At 39.9% G+C, this 24,326-nt stretch overlaps 1 protein-coding gene across 2 annotated transcripts in view; it reads left to right on the forward strand.

Annotated features, from left to right (window-relative positions):
- The window catches only part of cdc42bpb (CDC42 binding protein kinase beta (DMPK-like)), a 181,123-nt gene that overhangs the window by 82,805 nt on the left and 73,992 nt on the right, over positions 1-24,326 (forward strand). For both annotated transcript variants that reach the window (XM_078234073.1, XM_078234074.1), the window contains exon 3: positions 21,629-21,712. In XM_078234073.1, the coding sequence (XP_078090199.1) occupies positions 21,629-21,712 (84 nt within the window). The remainder of the gene's footprint in view (positions 1-21,628; positions 21,713-24,326) is intronic.

Consider the following 24,326-nt stretch of genomic DNA (forward strand, 5'->3'; position numbering starts at 1 on the left):
ATTAACAGCCGCTGTGATTAGTTATACATTGGCTGGTTCCTACAGTGCTGCTCAACCAGTTGTGTAAGTTAAGATTGTATGGACCTTTATAAAGCTTGAGTTGTGACCCTAACAATTAGGCTGGCGATGTTTCCACTCAAGGCTACCCAGAACTGCTCATTCTGTATTATGTAGGATTGGAATCTCATTGACATGGCCTCATCTTAAGTGCCTGCTTGCTCCATTCTGCCAGAAAACCCAGTGCCTGCCGGTTATCTGAGGAAGGGGCTGTCCACTCCTCAGAAATAATATATGCACCCATTTAAGACCCCTTATCAGGGATGGGTTGTTGCTTTTTTTTCAAATAGAGGCCTTTCTCTTCCACCTCCAACCCTCCCCTTGATGAACTCACTTCTTCCTTGTGGAAGTTAGTAAATCTTTTTTGACCTGGTCTCATTACAGTGGTTAGCAAAGAAAAAAGTGAGCGAACATCCACAAAGGCAGTACAGAGATTTCCTCAAGAGTGTTGAATTATCAAGTGGATAATTAGTGTGGAATCCCTGTTACAATGGTACCACTAAGATTTCCAAACAATAGATTGCCTGCCAGGTTATCTTGTTTAAAAGAGTGATGGGAAGCAACAGAAGTTGTAATTCTGGAAATAGAATTGGGATTGTACCAAAACATGCAGTGATGAAAGAGCAAGGACAGTAATGACAGGAGTACTGCTATAGTTAACAGGCGAGACAGTTTGGTAATGGTGATGCAATTACATATGTGGTTGGAGAGATGGTGTCGGAATGAAAGAGCTCTGATTTCTTATACAATGGGACCCACTCTGTATCAGGAAAGGTCTCTATAGGTTTCTGCTGACCAAAGCTCTGATCAATGTCATTTCCACGAGAATAACTAGTGCTTTGGCAATAACTATAAACTAATGTGGCAGAGGGGAGAAAGAAGGAGAAAGTAGAAGGTACGGGAAGATTGTAGAAAAGTTACAGAAGGGATTAAAATAAATAAGATTGTCATGCAGGTAAATTTGAGTTGTACTTAATTAAAAGTATTATGAATGAGATAGATTAAATTAAACTTGTAATTAGGGGTTATAATATCATAAATAGACAGTTTAGGCCATTCTTGATTATATAATGCTTGGAGGCATTGTAAAGGGGTGGAGGAGTGACAGCGTTTCTCATGAGATTTCATTACAGCAGCAGAATGTACGGATTACATACATGTGGTACAAAACTGAATATAGGTAGACTTAAAGAATCAGAAGGGATCTGTTGCTCTTGGGAGAATATTATAGACTGCTAAACAAGAGATGGAAGAGGAATCATAGGTGAAGGAGACCATTTGGCCCAACATGTCAGTTCCGTTCTTGGAAGAACTACTCAGTTAGTCCCATTTCCCAGTAGCCCTGTAAACATTTTTCCCTTCAATCATTTATTCCATTCTCTTCTGAATGTTATTATTGAATCATCATCCATCTTTCAGGAGATGCAATCAAGGTTGCAACAACTTGCTGCGGTTTGAACAAAAATCACCTGAGTCACATCTTTAAATCTCCTCTGAGAGCAGAGATGGTTAAGGTGAACAACCTCAACTTCTCCAGTCTCTCCACGTAACTGAAGTGCTTCTTCCTCTGTACATTTTAGTCAATTTCTTCTGCAAGATGTACTGCAGCAGCTCTACTATCTATAAGGACTAGATCTGCAGATGCACAGGGAAAGCACCACCTCCAAATTTCCCCCCCAAGTCTCTCACCATCCTGAGTTGGAATTATAGTGCCACTCCTTTTGGTGTTGCTGAGTCCAAACCCTGAAGCTCGAGCTCATCACACAACAAAAAAAGAGGTGAAAAAGATCAATAGAGGTTATGACAAGTGACTGTCAGGTAAATAAGTATTAATGGAATTTATTGTACACATAAAAAGGGAAAGTTGTTAAAGAAATGAAGTAGCTGATTAGAATTGATGAAAACCTTTGTTTTTTGCAGAAGTTTGTGGTTGGCCACAGAGGTTACAAAAGGAGGAGATATAACAATTAGAGGATAACTGTTGATGAGGAAGTAGTACTAGAAATTTTGGCAGAATTCAGCATGGAAAAGGCAAGGATTTATAAAATGAAAGGAAAGTCAGCCATGCTGTAAAAGGTGCAGCAAAGTAGAAAGTGAAAATAAAATATCCAGAGAGTGAAGTAGGATAAAGAAAACAAGCATTTGGATGGAGGGAAAACAGAGCAACAGGACAAAAATTTATTGAATGGAACAAGTTACCTGTCGTGCAAGTTAAATCATTTTTATCTCAACAATTCTTCTTAGAACTACCATCCTGCAATTCATTTATTTTACATACAAATCTTGATTAAGAAATGAACTTGATTAGTACCTCTTATCACTTCAATCCATTAGTTCTCCAGTTTTCTATTCATTTCTGGTATAACTAAACAGATTGCCCTAAAAAAGTGGTAAATCCATAAAATTGGTGTCTTAGCAAGTGTAAGAAAATTAGTCTATCCTGTTTTTATATTTTATTTTTCCCCCTTTAAGTTTCAAATTGCTCACATACCAAAGTCAGCCAGTTACTTTTCTCCTGTGTTTATACACAGGCCACTGAGGCTTGTAATTATCAGACCTACTTTGTCTGTGTCTAATTAATATGCTTCAGTAAATCTTAAAACTGCAAAACTTGCAGAGCTATTGATCTAATAGGAGATTAAATTTTAGAACTCTGAAGGAATTTATGATGGTGACTTTTAAGGGGAGTCTTGACAAATACATGAATAGGATAGGAATAGAGGGGTATGGTCCCCGGAAGAGCAGGGGTTTTTAGTTCAATCGGGCAGCATGATCGGTGCAGGCTTGGCGGGCCGAAGGGCCTGTTCCTGTGCTGTAATTTTCTTTGTTCTTTGAAACATTGAAAAAAACTGCTTTGTTTCTCTATGTAACTGGGTGTGGTGAGGACTTTTAACGTTGAATAGGATGTGAGTAAGTGCCAGCAAGCGGATGCACAGATGTGGTTTGCACAAGATGTGATGGAAGAGCTGTGTAACTGACTGCAGCATTGGGTTAGGGGCTGCAGTGGATCCACTCTTACTATACCTCTACGCATAGTGGACAGGGAAGGGCACCAGGTCCTGAGCTAAAATGTTGGGTACAGTCTTGCTGGCAATGGGATCCTGGCCTTTGAAGACTCAGTAATTAAGTAAAGCTGCAGCAAAAAATAATTTAAGCTCAGTACTTAGTTAAGCAGAAGAACAATATTAATCGTCAAAATGCATATATGAGGAGGATGAGTCCAGATTTGTTTTAGCAAAAATTTCATTGATGAACCTTTGTCATTTTATAAAACACCATTCTAATTCTCTCGAGGAAGAAGGCTGCAAATTTCCAACATTGCTGGCTGCACTAACATCGTTATTGGAGTCCTGGGTTTATAAAGAGACAAAAGGTACAAAGGAAGGAAGCTGTGATGAGCCTTAAGAAAACACCAGTTTGGCCTCAACTTGAGTATTTTGTCCGATTCTGGGTACTGCACTTGAGGAAAGATGTGAAGGGATTGGCGAGGGTGCAGAAACAATTTAGAGGGGGGAATAGCTCAAGAGATGAGGTACTTCAGTTATGTGGGTCAATGGAGAAGCCCTGGTTGTTTTAGAGTAAAGTTTGAGAGGACTTTTGATGCGCTCAAAATCATGAGGGATGTAGATAGAGTAGCTGGAGAGAAACTGTTCCCATTGCGCTTCATAAAATGCTTTAAACCCTGAGATTGGATTATCGATTCATGATTTATGGTCAGTTATTTAGTAACTTTCTTTAAAAACGGATATCAACGGAGGGTGGCCAACATTTTGAAATGAAACCAGGTTTGGGAAAATGTGCAATTTTGAGGTGAATATTGCCATTCTGGCAGGCATTATTGAAGATTTTCAGCACAATATAACACACAAAGAACTAAATTTTACAGATTGTAGGATTTTTGATTCCTTCATTTAGGGATTTTTACATTGAGTACTGTAAAGATGTGTGTTTGAGATGTGACAGTGACTGGCAAAGCCAGCATTTATTGCCCATCCCTAATTCCTCTTGAGCAGAAATTCTCTAAATTCTTTATAGGAATATTGCTGGGGAGGCTTGTTAAATATAAAAACCGCAAGTGCTGGAAAAGTGTAGCCGGTCTGGCAGTAGTTCTGAAGAGTCATCGTACTGGGCTAGAACTGCTAACTCTGTTTCTCTCTCCATAGATGCTGCCAGAGTGGCTGAGTTTTTTCAGTACTTTGTCTTTATTTCAGATCTCCAGCATCCACAGGATTTTGCTTTAATTTTAGGCTTGTTAGACCTGTTGGAGTAGAGTTTCAGCTAGGTTGCACTGACCTTTACGGCAGAGTTTGCTCTCTAAATTGGGCAAACCAAGCATCAAAGATCCAGAAATTTCACACCCAAATTACGTCCAGTGTAAATCGAATTTCCACAACCTTTAGCACTAATGTTAAAAAAAAAGAATCACATCAAGAGCCAGCTCTATCCACTTTTTCCCCCTCCCTGCCCCCCACCCCGCCAAAAAAAGTGAATCGCCAAGGTGACTTTATGCTAATTGGACCAGTTGCATGACTTTAAGAATATTTTTAAAATTGTACTTTCAGGTGCCAGGGCGCGAATAGGACCCCTTTAATAGCTTTTAATGAATAAATATTTAACTAGCTAATAAACTGTCTACCACACACAGATGAAACCAGTAAATAGCTATATATAGATTTTTTAAAAATCATTTTCTATTATTTGGTATTGGTTACCTGCAGGTCATGGACTAGACACTGATTAATAGGGCTTATTTTTTATGATAAACTCATTATCAGCTTTATTAATAAAACTGTATCAGGTTACCACTTTTAAATATGCAAAGGATTATTTTTAGTGCTAAATTAGAGATAATCAAGAACTTGGTTGAAAAGATTGCTTTTCGAATGGTTATTGGAAAAAGAATTTAAAAGACAGAAGGGTTAAGGGGCGAAGTTTCAGAGCAGCGATTATCTCACTAACACATCTGCAACTAATAGTGGAGTAAAGGTGGAAAGCTGTTGAAAAGGCCAAAGCCATAGGAGCATAGGACTAAAGGCTGTGGAATGAGATGATCGGGAATTACAGATGTTAAGTCTCTCCTAATGGTAGGTATTCTGTCCTGTTTTATACTGTTTTCAATATTAATTTTTAAATGCCCACAGCCTTAAAGCTCCACTGGCTTTTATGCTATGCTATTTTTTGGTGGTCTTCACAGAAGAATAAACAGAAAATCTTCAAATTTCTAAAGCTATGGGGTTTACCCTTTCTCCATTCAGGATTCTCTTGCCTTCAAAAATGGCAATGTGACAGCAACAACAAATTTTGACATAGATTCATGTAGTACCTGAAGCCTATTAAAACTGGTTAACTTATAAATTTATAAACATTATAGAATCCCTGTAGTGCAGAAGGTGGCCATTCGGCCCATTGAGTCTGTACCGACTCTCCGACAGAGCATCCCACCCAAGCTCTTTCTCCGTAACCCCATATATTTACCCCGCTAATCCTCCTAACCTACACATTTTTGAACACTAAGGGGCAATTTAGCACGACCAATCCATCTAACCTGCACATCTTTGTACTGAGGTAGGTAACCCATGCAGACATGAGAACGTTACAAGAAAAGGTGGAGGAGACCTGATTGAGGCCTTTAGTTTTATGAAGGGTTTGATAAGGTAGTGTCAGGAAGGTGATGTTTTAAGTAAACTATATATTTGTATTGGTAGATATTAAAAATAAGTTACAGATTTAAGTGAGTTTAGTTTAGTGTAAGAAAGTGTTGAAACTTCAGTTATACTCATGTTAAACAAAGATCTTTGCATGTATGGGGATTTTGGTTTCATTTCATACTGTGTCTCTATTGTGCTTAGAGAGTTTATGGCATACAAAGTAAAGAACTTGGAGAAAGGACAAGCTGTTGCTTAGCAACCAAGGCCCACCTTTAGGGAAAATATCTTGTTTTTAGTTTCACTGAACCAATAGCAGAAAGATCCAGGAAGCTAGAGGTAGAACAGCTCTCTCAGCTCTGCCAGAAGCAGAAGAATGGAGCAATGAGCAAGAAAGCAAGTCCCAGATAAATTACAGGACTGGTAGTTCTAGAAATCAGGGAATGAAAGGAGAAGACCCCATGAAACTCAAGTTAAAGGAATGGTGAAACTTGAACAGGATCATGTTTATTGAAGTTAAGGACAGAGCTGAAAAGTACAGGTCTGGTGGAGTTGGCTGGTGAGAAGCCAGAGATCTGAAGTAGTCATAACGTTGGCGATCTCTACCTATAGCCTGTGAACCAATAGTGGCTGGATCCCTGAAGGATTGTGTGACAGTTTGAAAGCTCATGGCTATTCTGGGACCTTCTCATCCAGCAATAACATTAACTGGGATCATAACAAAAGTAGGAAAAATGTTTTCATTTGAAGGGAGTCCAGAACTAGGGCCATATCTACAACAAATGCAGTCACAAATTGAGAAAAACTTCTTTATCCAGTGAGTGGTTAGAATGTTAGAACTAACGAGTAGTTGAGGTGACTGACATACCTGCAGTTAGGGAAAAGCTAGAAAAGTACATGATGAAGAGGAGAAAGAATAAAGGAACATGCTGATAAAGTCCGATTTTAAAAAAGTGGGAGGAGGCTTATGGGGAACATGATAGTCAAAATAGACCTGTTAGACTGAATGGTCTCTTTCTGCACTGTAAAATCAGCGTTGTGTAAAGGCATTGGGGAAGATGGCAGAAAATAGGGTTTGTGGGTACAAAGCTATAGTGGTAATTGAAGATGTGTTGGGGGCATGAAATCAATATAGGTTGTTGTTGTTTAGTGAGGGTAGAAGTGATGGAAAATAGGTCTTATTGAAGGCCAGGCTTTTGAACAAGTTGGAGCTTTTGGACTATGGGGATCAGGTGAGAACAATGAGAACACTGGAAAAATTGAATCCAGACGAGGTATTAACTAAGCTTGCGTGAAAAGCATTGAAGTAATGTTTGAACCTACACCTTACCATATCTCCTGCTTTCAAACATTTGGATCATATTATCTTTAATCTAGTTTTTTTTTCAAAGTTGGCATTTGAAGTATTTTTACATGTTCAACTTTAAAATTTCAATTTGATTCGTGGTGAGACTTAAGGTGATGACATCTTGATGTTTAAGGTAATTGCATTGCTATCATTAATGCAAATATTATAAAGCTGCATTTTTTAAAAAATCATGGTACGAACCATGTATTGTACTGTGCACAACAGGATAAATCTAAAATATAATTGTCATGTATTGATCATCAGGGACATTTAGAAGAGTAGTAAAACTGATCTATTTGACCCAATATAGAATAATTGACACACTGGAAATTTAAGTTATAATGCATTCAATTATCTTCTCAGACATGTATTGCTCTTGTGCTCAATAGATACACATTGCAAAGCCTTGAACAATGTTAATAATTTATTTGATCCTTTAACTGCCTCAGACTTCAGTGGTGGTCACAAAAACTTTAAGACTTCAGCAGACTAAATAGATTATTATTAATCACTACCGAGGGTGAGAATGCTTACAGGATGCTGTCAGGAAGAGGATATTTTCAGTGAAAGGAAATGGTGACCAAATGTGGTTTCCTGAAATGCATTTTGTGGTTTACACGTTTATGCCAGTAAAGTGAGAAATGCTGCCTATGTACTGCTGCTCTTACAAGTTTAAAGGATGATTTGTGGTTCAAGCTCCTGAAATATAGTAATGGAAACTATGTCAATGACCCAACGGCTTGCCTACTGGCTCGCAGTAGTCACAAGTTGTTGCTGATTCATAACTGGTCTTCAGAAGGACGAGGGGCAAGCAGAGAAGGAAGGTTCAAACTGCACGTTCAAGCTATGCAGGCCTCGTAGTGTTTAATTGATAATATACTTTATTAAAACTAGTTTTATGATGCTGGTGCTGCCTGCTCCTAATGTGCTGTCCTTGTGCAGCAAGCGGGTCTTCAAACCTGCCAAGCTAACTTTTGTGAAACCCATTTAGGAATTGGTGGCATTGTTGAGGTATTATGTACAACATTAAAAACACCTATAGTGTAGGCTGAAAGGATTTCCAGAGACTTAGAAAGCTCGGTCCCTGGCTGAAAATTAATCTAATTGGAATAACATGGCGGGTGCACCTTAGGCTATTAAAATGGATCTTGCATTTGGGGAGTTTAAAGTTGCTTTAAATTGAGTATTGGAGAGAAGGTAAAGATTGATGAGTTCAAATAGCATGGCAGCTGTAGATTTTAATTGCAATTAAATAAGATCTTGAATTAAAAAAGCTGGTATCAATAATAGATTGTCATAAAAACCCATCTGGTTCACTAATGTCCTTTAGGGGAGGACATCTGTGTCTATACCCAGTTTGACCTGTGTGTGCTTTCAGATGCACAACAAAGGCTCAACTGCCCTCTGAAATGGCCAAGCAAGCCACTTGGTTATATTCTAGAAGGTGGCTCACCACAGCACCACCTCAAGAACAGTTGGAGAATAAATGACACATCAGCCATGTCCCAAATCCTTTAGTTAGATAAAAACAAATTATTAACTGGTCCATTTATTTATTAATTTGCTGTGTGTGGGACTTTGCTGTATCCAAAATGTCTGCAACATTTGTTTACGCACAAGTGACTGACTTCAAAATTAACTTACTGGTTGAAAAGTGGTTTGGAGCTGCCTGAGGACGTGACACAGCGCAAATGCATGAATGTGTGTGTTTGAGATATGGACCCATTTGAGCAATGACATCATGACCATATAATGCACCTTGAGGCTTGTGTAGCAAAATAGAAACTAGCTTGTTTATATGTGTGCGCAGAAGAAATTCCAAATAGAATTAGAACATTAAAAAGACTCTAAAAGTGCATCTATTTGTTTGCTCATGGGTATTGGCTTTTTTAATAATCCTGTAGGCCAGTAGCATATCAAACATCCGGCTTGGGAGAGCGGCTGCAATGACAGATAATGTAGTCTTTCGGAAGAGATATTGAAAAGAGGCAGTCCGCGTGTTCAGATGGACGTAAAAGATCCTATGATACTATTTAAAAAGAAGCAAGGGAGTTCTTAACCGTTCAGATCAAACTCTTTCCTCAATCAGACCACCATAACTGGTTAATTGGTCATTTATCTCGTTTCAGTTTGCTGTATACAAATTTTGTGCCATGCTTGCCCACACAACAGTGACTCTCATTTTAAAAGTTAGTTGAGCTTTATGGGTAGTCCTAAAGACGTAAGAGGTGCTACACAAATGCAAGTTTTGCTTGCTTGGGAGAAGCTTCATGGTAGATTCTACACTCAAATTTATTAAACTCTTATTGTACAAACAAGGTGGGGTCACACACTGAAGGGAGTTGCAGGCACAGTAAGCAATTTTATATCTTTTTTGCAGCTAACAAGGTGTGACCATGTACAGGAACTAAGTTAATATCAGTGGATGATGAGTAATCCACTGTGCGTCAGCTGTATGTTCATATTTGGCTTCAGTAAAAGCAGATGACTGTTGATGTATACAGTAATTCTCTTTGAGGTTAAGTTCTTGCAACAATTCAAGGAGTTAAGTGTTTCTATGTACAGAAGGAACACCCCTGGACACGCACTTCCTCTGGGCTCAGAGCTCTTTCTATCAGACAGGCTTCCTAAATGTGGCCAGCTGTTGTCAACAGAAGAGGGAACTGAATGTCTGAAAGTGCTTGGCTGTTCCTTCCTGCTCCCGTTCACCAAATGAGTTTGGGACTGCATTAGCTTGGTTGACCACCGATTCAGTCACAGATTGATTAAATGTTTTTTAAAATGTGCTTCCTTTGCGGAAATTACCATTAAGACTTTGCCCTTTAGGTACTCTGTGTCATGTATTGTTTTACACAATGGCAGTATAGTTGTCTTGTACCTATGCTATGTTCTAGTTCACGCCCTCTCTTGAGGCCCAGTCTCAACTTCATGAGCAGCAGAGCAGCTTTCAGGCATTGTATCCACAATGTCCATAATTTTGTGTAAATTGTTTGTGCAGCTTATGTTTAGTACACAATGCTCACTTTTAATTGTAAAATGCTTGTCCTCGTGCACATTTCATAATGGAATTACAAATAAAACTCTCAAGATTCAGGACTAAATTATTTAATTTTCTGAGTGGTAGACAAATATAAGATAATTCCAAATGTTTGCTAGGGAGATTGCCAATGAGCTGAATTTTGTTTGTATTTGTGTGTATTTATTTCTGGGCCTTAAAATAGGTGGTGTAATAGTGGCTCTTTGCATTTCTCTGTACCTTCCTTGAACTAAACTGACTTTTTAAATCTGTCTTCACTATAGAAGACACAAAAAAAATCTCAAGAATAGTTGAAAATCGAGGTAAGAGGGAGGGAAGAATTTAAGACAATCACAAAGAAAAAGTACTGGGAAAACTATTTGAACTAAAGGCAAGTTTCCTGAGCCTGGTGGCTTTCATCCTAGGGTCTTAAAAGAACTGGCTGCAGAGATAGTAGTTGCATTGGTTGTGATCTTCCAAAGTTCCCAAGATTCTGGAAAAGTCCCAGTGGTTTGGACTTTTCCAAAATCTCACCACTCTATTCAAGAAAGAAAAGAGACATAAAGAAGAAAATTAGAGACCAGTTGGCCTAACTTTTCATAGGAAAAATGTGAGAATTCTTTACTAGAGGTATTTGAGGAAGTAATAAGCAAGGTGGATCAAAGGGAACCTATAGGTGTGGTGTACTTGGATTTCCAAAATTATTGGATAAGGTGCCACATTAAATTTGACTCCACAAGATAAGAACCCATGGAGGAAGTAATGATTCATATGGATAGAAGATTGGCTAGCTATTAAGGCAGTAAGAAGTCTCACAACACCAGGTTAAAGTCCAACAGGTTTATTTGGCAGCACAAGCTTCTGGAGTCTCGCTCCTTCTTCAAGTGAGTGAGGAGTTGTGTTCACAAACAGGGCACATACAGACACGCACTCAATTTACAAGATAATGGTTGGAATGCAAGTATTCCAACCATTATCTTGTAAATTGAGTGTGTGTCTGTATATGCCCTGTTTGTGAACACAACTCCTCACTCACTCGATGAAGGAGCAAGACTCCGGAAGCTTGTGCTGCCAAATAAACCTGTTGGACTTTAACCTGGTGTTGTGAGACTTCTTACTGTGCTTACCCCAGTCCAACTCTGACATCTCCACATCATAGTTATTAGGAAACAGAGAATCGGGGAAGATTGGTCATTTTTGCATCGGCAACCTGTAACTAGTGGAATGAGGCAGGGAGCAATGCTGGGCCTCAATTACTTACAACCTGTAACAATGACTTGGATGAAGGGACCAAATGTACGGTTGCTAAATTTGCTGATACAAAGATAGGAAAGTCATTTGTCAAGAGAGCATAGAATTTACAAAGGGATTGAGTTGGTTGAGGAAGTGGGCAAAAATCTGAACTAATTCACTTCGGCAGGAGGAATAGGAAAGCAGTATATTATTCAGATGGAGAGAGACTGAAGAACGCTACGGTACAGAGGGACCGTGAAGTCCTGGTACATGAATCACAAAATGTTAGAATGCAGCGAAAGCAAGTGGCATGTTGGTAGAGTTGGGTAGTATTGCTACAGCTGTACAGGGCCTTAGCAAGACCACATCTAGAGTATTGTGTACAGTTTTGATCTCCTTCCTTAAGGAGAGATACAATTGCATTAGAAGGAGTTCAGAGAAGGTTCACTTGATTGACTTTGAAGAGTCTGTCTTATGAGGAAAGGTTGAGTAGGTTGGGCCTGTATCATGGGAGCTTAGAAGAATGAGAGGTGATCTTATTGAAACATATAAGAACCTGAGGGGACTGAACAGGTTGGAAGCTGAGAGGATGTTTCCACTTGTGAAGCAATCTACAATGAGGGGACACACTTTAAAACATTTTCTTGTATAATATGTATGATATATCATCATGGCTGATTTATAAAATCATAAAAACAGGACAAAGGCTTTAAAATGATTAAAGCTATGATTCAAACAAAAGGAAGGTTCCAGCATTCAGAGAAGTTGACACTTCATTATCTCTGAAGAGGTGCTAATGGCCCCTGTGACTGCAGAGACCAAATTCCAAGACAATCGTACAAACATTATTTGCATTTCTAAGGCTAGGCCGAAGCAGCAAAGACGACTAGTTTGCGAGGGCATAGGACCCTGAAACCTCTTTAGAAATTATTAATGGTTGAAACATAATCCATCTCATAAATGCAGACAAAGGAATATACATTCTTTGCCCAAATCAAAATGGAGAAGTCATATCATCTGATGCTCGAGGCTGGAAGAACCAGTTACCCTGTCTTGCTGAAGCTGCAAAGTTCACAACCATTTTCCACCGAGCAAGAAGCAGTTCCCAAAAAAGGGCTCTGTCCAGGTTTGAATACCTGGTTCCGCACCTCCATTGTTTTTACTGGATCATCTGAACTTCTGTGCCAGCACCTACAAGACTAATTTATCTCTACATGCCTATCCCATAGTGGAAGTCATCTCTACCAGAAATGTGAATTATCCACCATCAGTGTTCAGCCTACCAACTCTGTGAAAGAATACACCATTAGACTTTGAGTCTGGATTAATTTGAAAAAAATCATATTTTCTCTGTGATCGTTTCCCTGTAGCTATTTACAAAAATACAAATCAAAACACTTTTCTGTTTACTCATGGGCAGTTAAAATTAAACTCCCTCCTGTCTATAACAGGAGTCTCCCATTTAAGACTGAGATGAGGAGAAATTTTCTCTGACGGTCATTAGTCTGTTGGACTCTCTTCCCTAGAGATCAGAGGAGGCGAGGTCATCAAATGTAGCCAAAGTTGAGTTAAATAGATGTTTGATCAGAAGGGTTATTGGTGACAGACAGGAAAGTGGAGTTGACGCCACAGTTCAATCAGCCATGATCTTATTGAATGGTGGAGCAAGCTTGAGGGATCAGATTACCGCTTCCTGCTCCTAATTCCTGTGTTCTTGTGTATTGGTTTTGGAGGGAGTGCCGATTCACTGGAATTATGATGGGGCTATATGGGTAAAATTATTGCACATTTGTAGCAGATCATTAGTAAGTAACCAAGGAAGTAAAGTGCATGAAACAATCAAAAGTATTTGGGCACTGCTGTTGTGTTGACTATTTCACCAACAATCCTACAAAAAGGCAAAGTGCACGTGCATGGGCTGTGCAAAATGAGTATTGAGATCATATGCCTGACATTGGTGCCTCCTGTTTTTCAATGAATTAATCAAGTGTGCAATTTGCCACATCTGAACTCCTGAGCAGCCACATTTGGCTCGTGATTAATGTATTGGGCAACCTGAGTTAGACTTTGCAGCCATAGAGGGACATAATCGTAGCAGTGCAATAATGCATTATGTATTACTCTGTATAACATAGCATATCGCCTGGGGTTCTGTAGAAAAACAGAACGTGGCAGCCCAAATTGCCATTTATTTCTTTTGATGTTAGTTATTGAGGCTTGAGAACAAATTGTCTTAATTTACAAAGGTGATAACACATTCAGTTATGTTAAGTTACATTAAGTTTTTTCTTTGAGGTGGTAGCTTCTGCTATTGGAAATAAATATTTATCTCTGGATGTTAAATCACTACAGGATCCAAAACAAATAATGGCAGTAGCGTGAAAATAATTTTGGTAACTGACAGTTCACTAGCATATTTACGTAAATGGTTTCCTTTTTTATTTTACAATATAAAGAACCATGTCTCTACCAATCAGAAGAAATTTATAAAAGATTTTGAAAGGTAAGGATCACAAGAGACACCATTGAGATGCAAAGAAAGATAATATTTAACAACATTATAGAAAAAAGTTCACCAAAAATGATTTCTAACAACAGTAGAAAGATAAAAATCAAGGTACAGTATTCATAAAAGTTCTCTTAGTAGATTTTAGTGTTTTGCAGTTCATGCAAGTGCTTTTTTCTTAAATCTTCGGGCTCAATTTTAAAAAGAAACAAATTGGAATCCTGTTAAGGCAATGGTTGACTTTCATATTCGATGAGACATCAAAATGCAATTACCTGTTCTACGAAACGAAGACTATCTCTGGAATTTACAGCCAGCAGTACTGTTCCCCCAACCAGAGGATACAAGAAGATATCAGAATTCTACACTGAAAAGCTGCAAGGAAGCTGTTTCTCTCTCTCTCGCACTTTCTAAAGTGTAGTTGCAGGATTTGCAAAGTAACCACCCTGAGGAGAGAAATCTATTGCGAACCAAGATCTTTTGGGAATGAAATGTGGAAATCTGCTCCATACAATTACACTCAGGAAGACAACTGAACACAATGTAGAATCACTGCATCGAGACTAGCCAAAGGACAGTTAACTGTATATTTATTTGATTGTTTATCTTCTCACTTATCCTCTTGTTCTACCAATTGGACTAGTGTGTATGGGCCCAGGGGATGTGTGTGTATGAACGATGGTTGCAATTTGTCTAGTTTTAATTCGGGAATTAGGGTCAATGAACCTATATTGTTCTTTGTTTAAGCTCAAATAACCTGTCTGGTCAATTCTTTATCATTTGAAAGTGTACATAGTGGGACTCCTGCAGTACTGACAAAGCACATCCTCGCTAAATTCGTGAAAACCCCTGTTCCCTTAAAGCAAATTTGTTTTAAAAAGAAAGAACTGCTGCAGGATTTCTTGGGTTTACCATACTAAAGTGCAAAATGACCACATTTGAAGCCAGTGTCTTTCTAGAACAGATGGAAATTACTTTCAATAATTTAAAGTTTCAAACCTTTGAGTTAAAAAGTGTAGCTAAAGAGGTGGAGTTACAGATGCATTCAAAAGCCAGGAAAGCTGAAATTGTAAAACTACTGGCCACACAATTAGATTGCTTACCTGGAGAAAGTGGAACAGACAGCTTAGCTTCAGCATGATTACAGCTAAAACAGAGATGGCTGCAGTTAGAATTCCAAAATAAAAAGGAGAAGGGAAAGGGAACAAATCTTCCAAAGAAAACAGCATGAAATAGAGATGAGAATAAGTGAACTGCATAGGGACAGGTCTCGTGCGCCCACTGAAGGTACCCCGAGCTCATTCTGATGTGCTGAGTTATTCAAATTTGCCCATTTAATCCCCGAGTTTGATGAAGAGGAGGTTGAAATCTTCATCTTTTGAGAGAATTACTCAGCAAGTAAGTTGGCCAGTGGAAAGCTGGACCCTGCGACTGCAAAGTAAACTATCAGGTAGGGCTCACAAAGTTTACTCCCTGGTGCCTTATAAGAGTTTTGCAAACTACAGGGTAGCAAAGAAGGCTATTTTAAGTGTGTGCAAGCTGGTGCGGAGGCATACCGTTAGAAATTCCGTACCCTCCAAAAACAGCAGGACCAGACAAACATCAAATTAGAATGACTTAAACTGCTCTCATTTGATTGGTGGGTATGAGCACTTAGGGGTGAGGCTATGAATCCAAACCTTCAAGAAATAATGCTCCTCAGAGTTTAAAGTTTATTTATTAATGCCACAAGTGGGCTTACATTAACACTGCAGTGAAGTCACTGTGGAAAATCTCTGGCCCCTGTTCAGGTACACTGAGGGAGAATTTAATATGGCCAATGCACCTAATCAGCCCATCTTTCCGACTGTAGGAGGAAACCCATGCAAACATGGGGAAAACGTGCAGACTCCGCACAGACAGTGACCCAAGTCGGGAATTGAACCTGGGTCCCTGACACTGAGGCAACAGTGCTAACCACTGTGCCACCATGCTACCCCACTGTGCCGAGTTCAAAAATGCACACCCTCTCCCTAAAAACACACACATAGAAGAACAGAATGTGGCAAGGGCCAGTCAGGCAGCAACTCTGACTAATGATTATGAGCTTGTGCACAAGTCCTCAGCCCAAAAGAAACCCTTACCTATTCATCCTCAGCAACCTGAAATGCTTAGGACGTGGGAGAATGCTAGGAAGCTGAGCACCAATGGGAGAGAGAGGATGGCTGGAAACACAGAAACCCCACCTCAGGCAAGAAAAGGAGCGAGGCTTGGATGCCTGTGTGTTCCAATTCCCTTCAGGCTGATCACGTTTGTGCTGATTTTTGGAGGTTAGAGGGAAAGTCTGTAGGATTTATTGGGGCACATAAAAAGCAGGAGAAAATCCTTGCCATTTTCCTTGACTGTGGGTAACCCGGTCTATGGCCTAATAAGCCATGATATGGAGATGCCAGCGTTGGACTGGGGTAAACACAGTAAGAGTTTTAACAACACCAGGTTAAAGTCCAACAGGTTTATTTGGTACAGGTTAACCTGTGCTTAATGCTCCCTCCACTCACATTGTCTGTATCTTTAAGACCTGGTTGGCTGGCTTGGCATTCTAATCAGTATTCTGTAACTTGATTTTGTGTCTCTGTGCCCTGTTTGAGAGCAGATATCCACTCCATCTGACGAAGGAGCAGCGCTCCGAAAGCTAATGGCATTTGTTACCAAATAAACCTGTTGGACTTTAACCTGGTGTTGTTAAAACTCTTACTGCCAATAAGTCATGTCAGAGGTGGCCAAACCAGCACTGTAGACAGATGACCCCAACCATCTAGTTATCCAGAACTTTTTTGGGGAGCTTGGAAGACCCTAAGGATGTAATGAGTAGGTCTTCCTTGGTTGTGGCTCAACAAGCTGGCCTGGCACATACTGCCTTCACTCAGGCTGAAGTGGAAAGCCCCCTCACAGACATGCACATGAGGAGTGGACAGTGATCCACCAGATAGTGATGCTGCCAAGATACTGATGGGGAAATATTGAGGCTAGCCCATGAAATCCCAATGACTGGATGTGTCAGTGTATGAAAAGCTGAAGCCCCCGTAAACCAGCATTTTTATTAGCCACACCTCTCCACAAAGATGTGAGATTCTGAAAATCTTGCCACACCTGTCGGGTAGTGGGGAAACCGCAGCCTGCAATTAAACCTGCACCTATGCTTCCCCTACCTGCATTTGGAGAACCAAAGCTGTTGGTGGATTGAGCAAGACCACTGATGAAAACAAAACCCTATATTCTTATTACTATTGATGTGGCTACCAAATTCCCAGAGGCCATTCCCCTGGGAACCATCTCTGCTAAGTTAGTGGTGGAGGGATTAACACAATTATCAGATGCCCACTGAGATCCAGTCGAATCAGGGCTTAAACCTTGTTTAAAGTATTCCAGGAAGTCCTCAACATATCATCCACATTTGTAAGGAGCTTTAGAACGTTACTTGAGGCATCCTGTCACATGTACCCCCATGACTAGGATAAAGGTCTGGATTTTATTCTGTTTTCCACCACGACTCCTGAGTTAAGCAGGTTTACCCCTTTTGAGTTAGCTTATGGGTAATAAGTGAGGCGTCCTTTGCAACTAATCAAAGATAAATGTTTAGAGTAGAAGAAAGAGCTTGCCGTGTTGGACAATATCATATCCATTTCGTGAGCAGCTCACAGGAGCCTGCGATGTGACTCAGGAGCACATAAAAACCTCCCAAACAGCTATGAAAAAGCTAACAGACAAGCGTTTCAAGGCTTGAACCCTTTGACCAGGAGATTGTGTGTTCGTGCTCCCACTGATACAGGGTGACCCTCTGAAAGCCCGGTTCAGTCGCCCATACAGAGTAGCAAAGAGAATTGGGGAGGTGGACTATCTAATCGACACCCCAGACTATAGGAAAGAAAAGCAACTGTCATGTCAGCATGTTAAAGCAGTACCACAGCCCTGTAATGTTCCTTTGCAAAAATGGTCTGAGAGGGATACAGTGGTATTCATCCCGAGCAACTCTATGACACAGGACTTTGTGCTCTGTGGGCTGTTCCCAGGGACACACACTGAGACAAACATCAACTGCTGCTGGAGGATCATCAACTCGGTGAAAGACGCTCCTTGGTCTGCCCAAAACCTGTTGGTTTTCCAGTGCAAAGAACTGTCCTTGACCGAGTGTTGCAGACTGGCACATTCCAAGGTCCAGGACTACGTGCTGAGGGGTGCACTCAAGCTTGGGGCAGCCACTGCCAAGGTACAATGGGAAAAGGCCACTGTGCAAGGCCTCTCAGCCAATGTACACAGAGGGGCTTTGAACCATGTAAAACCCCTCGAACTGTGTGCTTAATCCTAATAGTACGTAACTGTATTGAAGCACCTCAGAATGCAACATGACCCATGTATATAGTTTGAACAGAATTGTATTCTCCGTAACAAAAATATTGATATGTTTGTGATGTTCTCGTTACTGAATTGAAACGCCCCAAAGAAGGGGAAGAAGGCATATGGCATGCTTGCCTTTATTGGACGGGGCATAGAATATAAAAGTTGGCATATGATGTTGCAGCTGTATAGAACGATGGTTAGACCACATTTGGAATACTGCGTCCTGTTCTGGTCGCCACACTACCAGAAGGACGTGGAGGCTTTGGAGAGAGTACAAAGAAGGTTTACCAGGATGTTGCCTGGTATGGAGGGTCTTAGCTCTGAGGAGAGATTAGGTAAACTGGGGTTGTTCTCCCTGGAAAGACAGAGGATGAGGGGCGACCTAATAGAGGTGTATAAAATTATGAAGGGCATAGAGTGAACAGTGGGAAGCTTTTTCCCAGGTCGGAGGTGACGAACACAAGGGGTCATGGGTTCAAGGTGAGGGGGGCAAGGTTCAACACAGATGTCAGGGGACGTATTTTACACAGAGGGTGGTGGGGGCCTGGAATGCACTGCCAAGCAAGGTGATTGAGGCGGACACGCTGGGATCGTTTAAGACTTATCTAGATAACCACATGAACAGACTGGGAATAGAGGGATACAAAAGAATGGTCTAGTGGGCACATGAGCGGCACAGGCTTGGAGGGCCGAAGGGCCTGTTCCTGTGCTGTATTGTTCTTTGTTCTAAAGTGAATCTTGATCTCTGGAGAAAATGTGAATATCATTGCACTTTCTTGTTCTGACAATTTGAAATATTTTGTAATGTCTCTTGCAGATATTTTATGAATAAAGTATATTTTTGCAAAAAAACCGCAGGGGGTGGGGAGGGATATTGGACAAAACTGTGAAACTGCATAGTGGAAGAAGCGGAGATGGATTTTCAGAATGGTGAATGAGGAGTAATTATGGACGCTAGTGGACTTCTCTTCAGCAGGCCTCTTATTACTATGTAGTTTGTTCCAGCTCAAGCGGCTAGGAGCCTTACTCTTAGCAAAGAAGAAAATGAATTTCAAGTATTTACATTTTATTACACTGCTCCACTTTGAGAAAGATTTGACTGCAGCCAGATAAGGACTGATGGATTTCTGGAATTCAATCTAGCAGCTTTGTAATTGAGCTGGCAAGTGATAGAACTCATGTTAAATTACAGGGTTTTGTTTGCTAGTACAGTTAAGGGCCATCAACAGGAGCAACTTCAGGCATAATGGCTACTGCATGGAAATGTTGACATGTTTAAAATGGATTTTCCCATTGATAAATCCTGAAATAGAACTAACTACAATAGCTTGGGATGCTGTGAACCCCTCAGCAATTTTAATAAATAGTCAGGAGTGGTTCTGTGACATTGTAAGGCAACACCATTCTGTAAGACCATATGACATGGGAGCTGAATTAGGCCACTTGGCCCATCGAGTCTGCTCCGCCATTCAATCATGGCTGATATTTTTCTCATCCCCATTCTCCTGCCTTTTCCATTCTATAACACCGGGTGCATTTAATGCATATTTAAGCTTGACATCAAGACCACTGATTTAGTGATTAAATTAATATTTTTAATCAGTTTCCTTCAGTGGGTACTTTGATTAAATTCCTCAGCACTATTAATTATTCTGTGATAACTGAAAGTGACCTTTTTCTAGCTTACTATTTTAAAGCTAACAACGCAACACAAGTTGGTATATAAGATGCAGTGGTTGAGAGGAAAGTATTGTCTAGTGTTTAGCAGTACTCAGAAGGAGAACTGGGGTTTTGTTGCAGCTGACGCAGTTTCATCATACAGTGAGGATGTTGGAATTTGACATCTTGAAGTCGCCCTGTAGCTTAGAATTGCTGTGCGTTGGGAACTTGGGGTTTAGCAGTCCTGATGGAAAGTGAACCTGGTTTGACTCACTGGTGGATTCCTGACATTGGTCAGAATTTGGGAAAGGGAGGTAACATTGTCCTTATGGACAGGGGTGGGTGAGGGTGAGAGAGGAATCTTCAATGTTGTTTTGGACGGCAGAGCGGTTAACACTGCAACCTCGCAGCTCCAGGGACCCGGGTTCGATTCCAATCTTGGATGACTGCTCATGTGGAGTTCGCACATTCTCCCCATGTCTGTGTGGGTTTCCTGTGGATGCTTCGGCTTCCCCTCTCAGTCGAAAGATGTGCAGATTAGGTGGATTGGCCATGCTAAATTGCCTCTTCGTGTCCAAAGATGTGTAGGTTGGATGGATTAGCCATGGTAAATGTGTGAGGTTAAGGGGATAGGGTGGGGGAGAGGACCTGGGTAAAGATGCATTGTCAGAGAGTTGGTACAAACTTGGTGGGCCAACTGTCCTCCTGCAGTGCAGGAATTCTATGATTCTATGTTCTATTGGTTCCTTAAATATCAAAGATTAAATACATCGTCTCCTGATATGGAGTCTTGCATCTTATTGTTTCTCTTTCACATTCTGTCTCTCAGCTGTTAGTATTTAGAATGTTTACATTTCCAACTTCAGCAAAACAATTGATAATGGATAATTAGACATTTTTATTTGCTTCAAGATTTAACTTAATTTGTTTTGTTTTAATGAGTTCAGGCTGGTAATCTTTATAGACTGTCATTTTTATGCAAGTTCTCTGCCAACACAGTCAACTTTATCTGAATAAAGCTTTTCAAATTTGTCTTCCTAATCTTTCTGCAAGTAATTTGGAAACACAAATGAACACAAACTGCGAGAAGTTGGTGAAAAATATTCCAGTTGTTTGCTGACTAAATGCCAATGAGGCATCTTGAAAAAGTTGGTTAAAATACACAATCTCAAGGTGCACAATCTAATTTCAGTTAGTTAAAGATCAGTTCTGGACAAATATATTAAGACCATTCCCAGGCTGAAACCTTCCAGTGAAAACATTAGTGGGGCACTGAAGAGCAGTAAAGACAATTTAATTCATATACAGAATGACAAGATAGACTTTACTTCTCTATGCTTAAAGAGTTGATAACCAGAGAGCACAGACTTATGATGATTGACAGAGCAACATGAGGAAAGACATCTTTTACATAATGTGTGGTTTGGATTTGGTGTGCATTGTCTGATAGGGTAATGGAAATAGATTCAGTACTAAGTTTCAAAAGAGTATTGGATAAATACTGAAGGAAAAAAAATTACTCCGAACCAGCACATAGGAGTAATTGGATTGCTGTTTGAAAGAGCCAACACAGACATGACAGACCGAATTCTGTGCTGCATTATTCTTTAATTCTACGAAATTAATCATAAATCTGTTAATTTTTAGAAATGCATGTGAGCGTGAGTTGCTTAGAGCAAATAGCAAGAAGAAATTAAACATGGATTCTGTCTTTATTAGTTTTGATTAGACCGATAATTTGTAAGCTGTTATAAAATTTGTGTAAATCTCTCAATTTTGTTCGTTAGGTTGCAGTAGTGAAAATGAAGAACACTGAACGTGTTTATGCTATGAAAATACTCAATAAATGGGAGATGCTGAAACGTGCTGAGGTAAGAATGGGTTTAATGTAGATTTCAGTGTATGCTGGTCATCAGATTTTATATTTTGGGATGAATCGCCTTGCAGATGGATGTGGCAAATTATAAGAACATAAGAAATAGGAGCAGGAGTAGGCCATCTAGCCCCTCGAGCCTGCCCCGCCATTCAATAAGATCATGGCTGATCTGATAGTGGTTTAGTTCCACTTACCCGCCCGCTCCCCATAACCCTTAATTCCCTTATTGATCAGAAATCTATCTACCTGTGACTTAAACATATTTAACGAGGTAGCCTCCACTGCTTCAATGGGCAGAGAATTCCAGAGATTCACTACCCTCTGAGAGAAGTTGTTCCTCCTCAACTCTGTTCTAAACTGACTCCCCCTTATTTTGAGGCTGTGTCCTCTAGTTCTTGTTTCCTTTCTAAGTGGAAAGTATCTCTCTGCCTCTACCCTGTCTAGCCCCTTCATTATCTTATATGTCTCTATAAGATCTCCCCTCAGCCTTCTAAATTCCCAACGAGTACAGGCCCAACCTACTCAATCTCTCCTCATAAGCTAACCTGGTGAACCTTCTCTGTACTCCCTCCAAGACCAATATATCCTTCCGCAAATAAGGCTTTGAGATTGCAGTGAAAATGGATCATGGTTGAAACTCATAGTTGAACCATATAATGTTGACATGATATGATTTCTCCTTCTGATCTTTTAAGAAAGAAAAAGAAACTTAACGAGAAATTTAGCTGGTAAATAGTTTGTAGGAGTTTATTTTATGTTGTTAGGTGCTCAATTGGATCTAATTTTCATTTCCTCAGCACAATGGCTTTTCAAAATAAATGATTTTTTTTGCTTAAACCAGTTTGTGGTTACACCTCCTAACTATCATTATATACGAGAACTTGAAACAAGATAAACATCTACAATTTTTGTAGCTGTTCTGATATTTTTTATCTGATTGTAATGAGCAAGCCAGTTTATTTAGGTGCAGGAGCTTGATTTAAGCTGGAAGGATTACAGTCACAATATGAATCATTGGAACTGTGTAAAGTATCAATTACACACATTAGGGACCAGAGTATATATTTTTGTATTTTATTATTACAGGGGGATTGTATAAACCATGTAAAAGCAGTGGGGAAATAAATGTTTTCTTTAAACTGACCATTGTGCTGATCTGTTAGAAAGGAAACATTATGACGTTCCGTAGCTTTAGTACGGGCTGGATGTGACTTGTCATCCAGTCACACACGCGTTAAAGATTTTATGGAGGAAAGAAAATACAAAAATATCGATGATGTAAGAATGAACCTACCTTTTCTAAAATGAAATGCGACAATTACTTCAAGGCATCTGCTGTTCAGAAGTGTCAGTAACTCTACAGTAAGCCCATCTTGGTGAAGAAGTAACACTTTATGCCACATGATTTGTATTCACAGTTCTTTTCATAAAATCTGCTTGCAAATGCAGCATTTTTACAAGATATAAATTGAGCCATGCAGTCCTTAATTTAATCACCCAAGACTGGCAAACGTCTGCCTTTTCCCGTAGTAGCCTACCAGACTTTCGGGCCAATATCGTGAAATATCCTCTAAAATTAATACTCAGTGGCCTACGATTTCCATCTGCCATTGGCAGATCTTTAGAGCTGGGAAGAGCATGACAGAAAGTTAATTGGGTATGTGCTCCAACATGTTCCTGTCACTTACTGGTTGGGGAAATTGGGGGGCTACTGTCACTCCTATTTTAGTACTTCAATCTGCGTGTGGATGGGCACTTGGTAATTTGATGCAGAGTAAATCCTGCTAGCCAGAGCTGGTCGCAAACTAAGTTTAGTCCAGTTAGGAAAACACTTTTTAGCTGAGCATCAGTGTTGAAAATAGATTGCAGACAGGCACTAATAGGGAATTCTGGGGCACACTTTCACTAGGCAAGATTTTGGGTTGTCTTTAATGTCACAGTCAGTAAAATTTACATCTACATTTAAATTCATTTGTGGTTAGGAAAGATGATATCTTCAGAATACACTGTGCTAGAGATGGTGCTGGTGAAATTCATTGTGCAGATTTCCACCATCATTAAAGGTAGTTGGGCAGTGATTGAATTCTGTCAGATTTTAAAATGTTTTTCAAATAATATAAATATTTAGAAGTGCAAAATTTCAGGAGCTTACTAGTTTGCTACTTTTAGATCAAAATTGAGCCATGATGCAGATTTAAGGGTTGTCATTTTGAGCCCACTCTCCACGTCCATGAGATTGCCGAATGAACTTGAGAGGCGGCGCAACTCTGAAGTCACAGATCTCGCCAGAGATCGATCTCTCCTTTACTGGTAGATCCTCAACCTGTTAGCCTTGCACTCCAAAGACTCATTCACATGCAAGCACATGTTTCCACAGAATTGGATTTTTTCTCAAATTATCAACTTCACTTCATTCCTTATTTGGGTTTCATTTACAACGCGTGTAGCATCTGCCTTAAAAGATCCAGCAGTGCATCCTCATCTTTAGGCAGCTTTTAAATATAAAATAATTGCAAAGTAAACTAGTGGCAGAATTTTAATTGTATTACTATTCTGAAACATTAGTTTCAGTGGTATTGAGTGGCAATTTCCATCTGCCTGGTATTAGT

This window comes from Mustelus asterias, chromosome 18 (genome assembly GCF_964213995.1).
Source record: "Mustelus asterias chromosome 18, sMusAst1.hap1.1, whole genome shotgun sequence".
NCBI classification, from domain to species: Eukaryota; Metazoa; Chordata; class Chondrichthyes; order Carcharhiniformes; family Triakidae; genus Mustelus; species Mustelus asterias.